Below are 10,320 nucleotides of genomic sequence, written 5' to 3' on the forward strand. Positions count from 1 at the left end.
GCTAATGCAGGCTGCTCCTCGCTGCAAAACCCCGGGGAATGAGTCTAAATATAGATCAATGAGCTATATTTAGCTTCATTTGCGGTGAGGCGCCCTCTGCTGGATGTTCATAGATCGTGGGAAATTTCCTAGAAAGCTCCCAGGCTTTCTAGGCAAGTTCCCACGATCTATAAACAGCCAGCAGAGGGCGCCTCACCGCAAATGAAGCTAAATATAGCTCATTGATCTATATTTAGACTCATTCCCCGGGGTTTTGCAGCGAGGAGCAGCCTGCATTAGCAAAGCTCCTTGCTGCAAAATGTTTTAACCCCTTCAGAAGGATTTACATCGTTGGACGTTACAGATCTGCGGAGGGTAAGTATATTGTTGGTTTATTATGTTTTTTCTTTCACAGAACGAGGGTCTTCAGTGATTGGATTGGGCGTAGAATAAAATACTCCAACAACCATTGTTTTTATTTCATTAAAATAATTTTAAATAATGTGTTTGTGTTTTATTTAACCCTTTCATTCAATTGGATTAATAATGGATAGGTGTCATAATTGACGCCTCTCCATTATTAATTAGGCTTAATGTCACCTTACAATAGCAAGGTGGCATTAACCCTTCATTACCCCATATCCCACCGCTACACGGGAATGGGAAGAGAGTGGCCAAGTGCCAGAATAGGCGCATCTTCCAGATGTGCCTTTTCTGGGGTGGCTGGGGGCAGATATTTTTAGCCAGGGGGGGGGCCAATAACCATGGACCCTCTCCAGGCTATTAATATCTGCCCTCAGTCACTGGCTTTACTACTCTGGCGGAGAAAATTGCGCGGGAGCCCACGCCAATTTATTCCGCCATTTAACCCTTTATTTTAAGAGCTAGAACGGCCAAATTTTGCAGATACACTCTACTGACATTAGTAGTGTGGAATCTGCAAAAAAAATGGAGAGAAGACATGGTTTACTGTATGTAAACCATGTCTCAAATCATGTCGGCTTTTAGGAAGGAGAAAGAAAAAGCCGGTAATTGAATTACCGGCTTTCAAGCTGTATAGCGCTGGAATAAATATTAATATATATACATATATGTGTCTAATGACATATATATATATATATATATATATATATATATAGACAGTATATATATATTTTTTTTTCTTTTTGGGACACATGGATCATTTCTATAGCGGTATGTTGGTTTTGCAAGCCTGCGAGAAAACCACGCAGTACGGATGCCATACGGATTACATACGGAGGATGCCATGCGCAAAAAACGCTGACACACCCTGCCTACGGAGGAGCTACGGACCACTATTTTCGGGACATTTCAGCGTATTACGGCCGTAATATACGGACCGTATTTTCATACGCTGAGTGTGAAGCCGGCCTTAGAGTAATTACAAACAGATGGCTTACAGACATTAGATTCATTTTCCAACTCACCACTTTGACAGATCAGGTTGGTAGCACACATATTAGTCCATTGTGGATCTGTAGCATGGATAGTTAGTACTCATACTGTGGTCATTGGCCCTATGTGTACCTATGGGGTTTATGGTACGGGATCCACTAATTGCTACTGAGGTTGGTGCTGCCTAATTTATATATTTTCTGTCCTATTGGTGTTTGCCTAGATTGGATGGAGTAGTCCAAGCCAAACTCATTTTCCACCTCATGATCCACCACCTGGCATTGTAGATAGATATCACACAATGTAATTCCGTACCTCAAATCACTGACAATTTTCCATTAAAATTAATATTTTCGTTATTTTTTACCCATGTGCAGATGCAGAGTGTGATGTACGATCTAATAACTGAGCTCAATGACCGCAGCGAAGATCTGGAAAAACAGATTGGGAATCTAGAAACCAAACTGGACCAGATAACTTCCACTTTCAACACTCTTCCTGTCCTGATCGTGGACGCCCTGCGACAGCAGCAGCAGCATCTTCTTTCTGTCATATTGGAGTCACGGGCGCTTGGAGTCACGGTTGGAACTCCACAGACTCCCCTATCGGACAGTCCCATGGGGATAAGTTCGGCATCTTTTCCGACACCGCACACCAGCTCCAGTAGCTGCTGATTGACCAAGCTTGTGTTGTGGATAATAGACCTCCAAAGTCATAGCGTGCCGTCAGTAGGATTGTTTAGGAGATGTTGGGAACCCTGCAACCTAAATATCATGTAATCTCAGCTAACCTTGAGTAGAACCGTCTTGTAGAAAGCCAAATGGCGCTCAACGTGAGGAACTGCTTGAAGGTTAAGATACTATGACGCACCTTCTCATTCACTGCCAAGTAACCTGCAATGCTTAGTGGAGAAGGACCGTTTACTATCCCACTTCCACCTGCCAACGCCATCCCTGATTTTCCTACTAGAGTCCTTTTTTTCTCTAACACCCCCCTCCAATGTCCCGGCACTTCCATGGGGGCTAATGCCAGTGCAAGCAAAACCAACCCTTTCCGAAGTCTTGGCCTCATCCTCTTCTTACAAAGTGCCTGTACTCTGAAGGCCAATACTGTCACAACCATGAGTGCCCCCCCCAAGGGGTAAGGCCTGGGCCCGCTCTAGAGGTATTGAGTCAACAGCCCAGATGGTTGACGTCAGTTGGTCTTGCTATTAAGGACATGGGAGTCCTTGTGCTCTCACACATTGAATTTCTGTGCTTGGCATATATATGTCAAAGGAGACGCAAAAGGTGGTACATAACAGTACCCAATTAGCTTTGGGGTGGTAACGGAAAATAATCTGTTACTCACTGCGCAACATACATCTACCTGCGCTATACGTGGGCGCTCACCACTTCTGTATGTATTTTTGCACCACGACACAACCAAAATACACGATAAAATACAACTTTCGTTTCAAACAGGTTGTGTTGAAATGACGATAGATGGCCCGAGTGTGGTATGTAAATCACTGTGTACCTTTCTACAGCTATAGACTAGCTCAATATGGAATGGAACTATACAATCAGCCTTGTCTACTGAAAAATAGAAAAAATATATATTTATATATTTATGCTTAAAACAATCAAAATCTGAGCACCCGCTCCCTTCTTAAACTTTCCAGTTAGCAGATATCTGCAGAAATTACTGTCGATATGACTTTAAAGAGTCTGGTGAGGGAAGAATTATAATATAAAGCAGAAAATGGTTTAATGTGTCTTTTACACTGCCTACCTGACAGTAATAATTTAAAGGGAGTTAGCTGAGCACAGCCCTTTAAAATAAGGTATGAAGTGTTAAAGAAAAAGTAACTGCACCAATAAAAAAAAGAGGACTCGTCAGATGAAAGTTTGGGCCAAGTGAGGTCATGTGGGAGCATCCTCAGCTTATTATACAGTGGGGAAAAAAAGTATTTAGTCAGCAACCAATTGTGCAAGTTCTCCCACTTAAAAAGATGAGAGGCGCCTGTAATTGACATCATAGGTAGAGCACAACTATGAGAGTCAAAATGAGAAAAGAAATCCAGAAAATCACCTTGTCTGATTTGGCAAGATTAATTTTGCAAATTATGGTGGAAAATAAGTATTTGGTCACTTAAAAACATGCAAGATTTCTGGCTTTCACACACCTGTAACTTCTTCTTTAAGAGGCTCCTCTGTCCTCCACTCAATATCTGTAGTAATGTCACCTGTTTGAACTTGTTATCAGTATAAAAGACACCTGTCCACAACCTCAAACAGTCACACTCCAAACTCCACTATGGTGAAGACCAAAGAGCTGTCGAAGGACTCCAAAAAAAAAATTGTAGCCCTGCACGAGGCTGAGAAGACTGAATCTGCAATAGGCAAGCAGCTTGGTGTGATGAAATCAACTGTGAGAGCAATGATAAGAAAATGGAAGACATACAAGACCACTGATAATCTCCCTTGGGCTCCACGCAAGATCTCACCCCGTAGTGTCAAAATGGTCACAAGAACGGTGAGCAAAAATCTCAGAACCACATGGGGGACCTAATGAATGACCTGCATAGAGCTGAGACCACCGTCACAAAGGCTACCATCAGTAACACACTATGCTGCCAGGGACTCAGATCCTGCAGTCCCAGACCTGTCCCCCTGCTTAAGCCAGTACATGTCCCGGCCCGTCTGAAGTTTGCTAGAGAGCATTTGGATTACCCAGAAGAGTATTGGGAGAATGTCATATGGTCTGATGAAACCAAAGTAGAACTGTTTGGTAGAAACAAAGCTCATCGTGTTTGGAGGAGACAGAATTCTGAGTTGCATCCAAAGAACAGCATACCTACTGTAAAGCATGGGGGTGGCAACATCATGCTTTGGGGCTGTTTCTCTGCAAAAGAACCAGGACGACTCATCCGTGTACATGAAAGAATGAATGGGGCCATGTATCTTGAGATTTTGAGTGCAAACCTCTTTCCATCAGCAATAGCATTGAAGATGGAAAGTGGATGGGTCTTTCAGCATAATAATGATCCCAAGCACCCCGCCAGTGGCCTAGCCAGTTTCCAGATCTCTACCCCATAGAAAACCTTTGGAGGGAGTTGAAAGTCCGTGTTGCCCAGCGACAGGCCCAAAACATCACTGCTCTAGAGGAGATCTGCATGGAGGAATGGGCCAACACACCCCTAACAGTGTGTGCCAACCTTGTGAAGACTTACAGAAAAAGGATATATAACAAAATATGGAGATGAACTTTTGTTAATGACCAAATACTTATTTTCCACCATAATTTGAAAAATAAATCTTGCCAAATCAGACAAGGTGATATTCTGGATTTGTTTTCTCATTTTGACTCTCATAGTTGTGGTCTACCTATGATGTCAATTACAGAACTCTCTCATCTTTTTAAGTGGGAGAACTTGCACAATTGGTGACTGACTAAATACTTTTTCCTCCACAGTATTATGCGCACTCCCATGTAAAGGGGGTCTGGCTTGATGATGGATTACAATGAACCAATCAGTACTGATGTTGTCACTATTGTGACATCATTAGTAATGTTTCAAGTTGCCTTTATTGAGGCTTTAGGATGGGACTGGCATTGGAGGCTTCTCCAAAATGGGCCAAATCCTTTTATTTTTTAGGATATTATGTAGGAAACCAGGTTTCCGACACAGGGGCAGAAAGCCAGTGCTCCGACAGCCATGACAACAGTGTTTCATTGAGTGCCAAAGTTCTTAATATCTATCAATAAATTCACAAAGCAATTTTTCTTTTTGTACTTCTCGATTGTGGCTGAATCTGTCTCCTCTTGATTATTTTTATGGATTGCAGAAGGAAGAAACACGTGTATGTCAGAAAGACCATAACTGTGTGCGCAAAAGCAGCCGTCAAAATATAGCCTCCAATCTTCTTCTATTTTAGCAGCCCACACCCCATAATATCCTCTTACATAGCTCCTAGTGACTGTTGCTTTGAGTCGTTGCACAGCAGCCCCTTCTAGTGGTCAAGGGTGGTAACGTCCAGGGGTTATCACATGGGGGATTGAATGTATCAGTGTGTGAATTTGTATAGTTTGATAGATTTCGCTTCATATAAAGAATATTATATTCTGCAAACTTCATTACTGTCCATATATCCTGCAGATTATTTCATGGTTGACCTCTCTGCAGATCATTGCTCTGTACCATCCATCCTTATACTGGACAGTATTACTTCCCCTGTTGCAGATACTTTGTAATTCTACACTAATAATGGAACATTTCAGGTTTTAGAATGAAAGGCATCGATTTATTCCTGGCAACTGGATTAGCAACAGGTAATTGGGACTAAATGCAAACTTCCTTACTGAGGTTATGGAATAAATAACCCTCAGTCATTAGCATCTACTTCCTATAGGCAGAAGAAACTGATTGTAAAACAGTGTTTCTAAGAGGCCACAATAACCGGTAGGCTGTGAATGATGTCATCAGTCTATAGTGAACGGATAGGCTGCATTCTCAGTGATGTCATCACTCTATAGTAAACGGATAGGCTGCATTCTTAGTGATGTCATCACTCTATAGTGAACGGATAGGCTGCATTCTCAGTGATGTCATCACTCTATAGTGAACGGATAGGCTGCATTCTCAGTGATGTCATCACTCTATAGTGAACGGATAGGCTGCATTCTCAGTGATGTCATCACTCTATAGTAAACGGATAGGCTGCATTCTTAGTGAAGTCATCACACTATAGTGAACGGATAGGCTGCATTCTCAGTGATGTCATCACTCTATAGTGAACGGATAGGCTGCATTCTCAGTGATGTCATCACTCTATAGTAAACGGATAGGCTGCATTCTTAGTGATGTCATCACTCTATAGTGAACAGATAGGCTGCATTCTCAGTGATGTAATCTCTCTGTAATAAATGGATAGGTTGCATTCTCAGTGATGTCATCACTTTCTAGGATGGCATTCTCAGTGATGTTGTCACTCGCCATTTTATGGATTGGCAGCTTTCTCAGTGATGTCATTGGATAAGCTGTATTCTCAGTGATGTCGTAACTCACCATTGAATGGATTGGCAGCTTTCTCAGTGATGCAATTGGTCACTAGTAAATATACATATTGATTTAGCCAACAATGTTACTGAGCAGATACCAAATGTATTTTATATAAATTCAGAATGTGAGCAGGTGTGATTGGTCCTGTGTAATAATTCTAGCAGGAGCACTGGCATTTATTACCACTGTCCTATTCTTAGTAGATCCAAAGATGTTGATTCGAACCTCCCTCTCCCACTACGTGACAGTAGCCACACATAGGACTTGCCAAAAAAGCTGTGATCATCCATTCTCTATATTAACAGCAGACCTATAGCATTAATGTACACATGGGGCTTTAATTTCATGTTTCTCCATAGTGCCCCCTATGGGTCATCTTTCGCTAGTGGACAAATGCCTAAAAGTTACAGAAGACTGTCTTGTCCATTAGTCTGTTTTTAGGGACCAGTCAGAATCAGGGAGTTTTGCATGTGTTTTTGCATGTAGTGAGCGACAATATGGCACCTACAAAAGGCTGTCCATTTCATTGGCCATATTGGGTAGATGATTGAGAAATGGGTGGAAAAGCCAAAGAGATGGTCACGATTGAATGCTTTGTGAGAAGCACGGTGTGTTCATCAGCCTGATGTCAAAAGGGCATTTTCCTCTTAATAAGAGCTTCATCATGATTTCTACTAAGGGGCACTCTCTCTTCTAGTTACGCCCTTGACCTTTTCTACCATGTCCCAGTGGCAGTCCACAGCTGGTGCAGATGACTTTTCTAGCCCTTAGACCAATCAGTGTGATGGCTCCACCAGTTCCAGTCCTGAGCCCTCATCCACTGTCGAGTAGTCTATGGCAAGAGTGGTGGTCTCTAGATCTAGTCCAGGAAGCAGGGTTTAAAAGCGTTTAGGACCAAGAAAGCGTACCTCTCCCGCCGCACGGTTGCAAAGTCATCAGCTCATACTGATCCCAGTCTTGGAGACTTTGCGATGTAGAAATCCGCCATATTTGTCTTGCAGAATGTAGCCTGTTGTCATGTCGTCTCCATCGCTCTCCTCGGCCGACGTGTCGATGGTAATTTGTTCATCTCCTTTTATTTTATTATGATATGTATCTTCCTTCAACGTATTTTTTTATATTTTATAACAAAGATATCCTTATCCGATCAAGCTATTTTTTACTCTTTCTATATAGATAGAATGCTGGTGACGCGACACCCGGTCTCATCCAGGCGCAGTCACTCTATCGATGGTAAATAAAATATAAGACGTTTGCTATGAAGTGCCGTCTGTGTCTTTTACTGAGTTTGTGTGTCACTTAAAGAGATATTTGCTCCCTCAAATACATTAGCTACACCTCGTTATAAATTCTTTGTCACACCTACCAGCTACCTAATTGTTGGGCTACCCGGCCCACCATGGGATCAGATTTTACCTACACAACAGTACCAGAAGTAAAATCAGGCAGACTGAATAATACCAAAGAAGTGTCTCCATAATAGTGACAGAACCATAAAGATAACCACAGTGAAATAATTTTAAGTGTGAGAACAAAATTAAAATAATGAGGTTGCAAAAGTGTGCACACTTTCCTATAATTGGGGTGGTGGTTGTGTTCAGAATTAAGGTACCTTCACACTAAACGACGCTGCAGCGATCCAGACAACGATCCGGATTGCTGCAGCGTCACTGTTTGGTCGCTGGAGAGCTGTCACACAGACCGCTCTCCAGCGACCAGCGATGCCGGTAACCAGGGTAAACATCGGGTTACTAAGCGCAGGGCCGCGCTTAGTAACCCGATGTTTACCCTGGTTACCATCCTAAAAGTAAAAAAAACAAACGCTTCATACTTACCTTCCGCTGTCTGTCCCCGGCGCTGTGCTTCTCTGTACTGGCTGTGAGCACAGCGGCCGGAAAGCAGAGCGGTGACGTCACCGCTCTAGTTTCCGGCCGCTGTGCTCACAGTGAGTGCAGGAAAGCACAGCGCCGGGGACAGACAGCGGAAGGTAAGTATGAAGCGTTTGTTTTTTTTACTTTTAGGATGGTAACCAGAGTAAACATCGGGTTTCTAAGCGCGGCCCTGCGCTTAGTAACCCGATGTTTATCCTGGTTACCAGCGAAGACATCGCTGAATCGGTGTCACACACGCCGATTCAGCGATGTCAGCGGGAGAGCTAGCGACCAAAGAAAGTGCTGGCCCTCTAGCCCCGACCAACGACATCACAGCAGGATCCTGATCGCTGCTGCCTGTCAAACTGAACGATATCGCTAGCCAGGACGCTGCAACGTCACGGATCGCTAGCGATATCGTTTAGTGTGAAGGTACCTTTAGCCAATCACATTTACGCTGGAGTCACACTAGCGTACAAAAAAAATCAGTCCAATGATAGATATATTATTTCACAAGCCCCCTACATATAATAAACTTTAACACTTTACTGCCTTTCATGTGGCACTAAAGGGTGTTTAGCCTTATTTAACCTATTAAATAAATACATTTGAAAAAAAATGACGTGGGGTCACCCTTATTTTTAATAACCAGCCAAGGTAAAGCAGACAACTGCAGACTTACATTATCAAACTGGGCAAGTCTCTAGTTAATGAACCATTCCCAGCCTAAAAATACATGCCTACAGCAACCTCAGAATTGACACATGACATGAGATGCGCCAATTCTGGCACTTCGCTCTAGCTCTTCCAATTGCCCTGGTGTTGTGGCAATTGTGGTAATGGTTTATAGGATTGATTTCAGCTTTGTGAGGTCTGCTGGCATCAAGCCAAAGGGTTAACAAATGGAGAAGCATAGAATGGTAGAGTTGGAAGGGACCTCCTGGGTCAACATGTCCAACCCCCTGCTCAAAGCAGGATTCACTAAACCATCCCAGACAGATGTCTGCCAGCCTCTGTTTGAAAACTTACATTGAAGGAGAACTCACTACTTCTCGTGGCAGCCTGTTCCACTCATTGATCACCCTCACTGTCAAAAGGTTTCTTCTAATATCTAATCTGTGTCTCCTCCCATTCAGTTTCATCCCATTGCTTCTAGTCTTTCCTTGTGCAAATGAGAATAAAGATGATCCTTCTACAATGTGACAGCCCTTGAATTATTTGTAGACAGCTATTAAGACACTCTAAGGCCAGTCTCACACGTCCAGATAATTCCGGTACCGGAATTATCCGTGTCCGTGTGTCCGTGTGCTTACCTTGAACATCAGTGTGGCACACGTGCGGCAGCCGTGTGCCACCCGTGTGCTGACTGGGTACCACCAGGAGCGTGCAGGAGACCTCCCTATGGGAGGTGGAGCCGCATATTCATGACTGTAATCGGCGGCACCACGTGACCGCTCATACAGGAGAAGGTGTGGCGCTGAGAGGAAGCTGCGAGGGAGCCGGGTGAGTATTTTATTAACAGCGGGCGGGCGCACAGGGGGTGGGAGGGGGGAGGAGACAGGGATCTTTATTTTAAACACGAAAAGAAAAAAAAAGGATTTTTCATATCTTCTCTCTAGCGAACGCTGCTGGAGAGAAGATATGAATGGCGGCTTCAGCACCACGCTGGGGGGACAGCGCTTACTGTAGCGCTGTCTCCTGCATGGCACAAGAACTGCACACGGACAGCGTCTGTGTGCGGTACATGTTTTACACGGACCCATTGACTTTAATGGGTCCGTGTAATCCGTGCGCTCCCACAAACACTGACATGTCTCCGTGTTTTGCACACGGACACACGGTCCGTGAAAACACGCTGACATGTGCAGAGACACATTGATTTCAATGTGTCTATGTGAGTCAGTGTCTACGGTACGTGAGGAAACTGTCACCTCACGTACCGGAGCCACTGACGTGTGAAACCGGCCTAAGACATCTACTGGACACTCTCATTACTAACCCAGTTTGTTA

The 10,320-nt window shown here is 43.6% G+C and overlaps 1 protein-coding gene across 2 annotated transcripts in view; it reads left to right on the plus strand.

The window, feature by feature from the left end:
* Positions 1-7,698, plus strand: part of KCNN3 (potassium calcium-activated channel subfamily N member 3) — a 156,532-nt gene extending 148,834 nt beyond the window's left edge. For both annotated transcript variants that reach the window (XM_069728888.1, XM_069728889.1), the window contains one exon: positions 1,773-7,698. In XM_069728888.1, the coding sequence (XP_069584989.1) occupies positions 1,773-2,069 (297 nt within the window). In that variant the 3' untranslated portion in view covers positions 2,070-7,698. The remainder of the gene's footprint in view (positions 1-1,772) is intronic.
* Positions 7,699-10,320: the final 2,622 nt, after the last annotated feature.

Source organism: Ranitomeya imitator, chromosome 1, assembly GCF_032444005.1.
Source record: "Ranitomeya imitator isolate aRanImi1 chromosome 1, aRanImi1.pri, whole genome shotgun sequence".
Classification (NCBI taxonomy): Eukaryota; Metazoa; Chordata; class Amphibia; order Anura; family Dendrobatidae; genus Ranitomeya; species Ranitomeya imitator.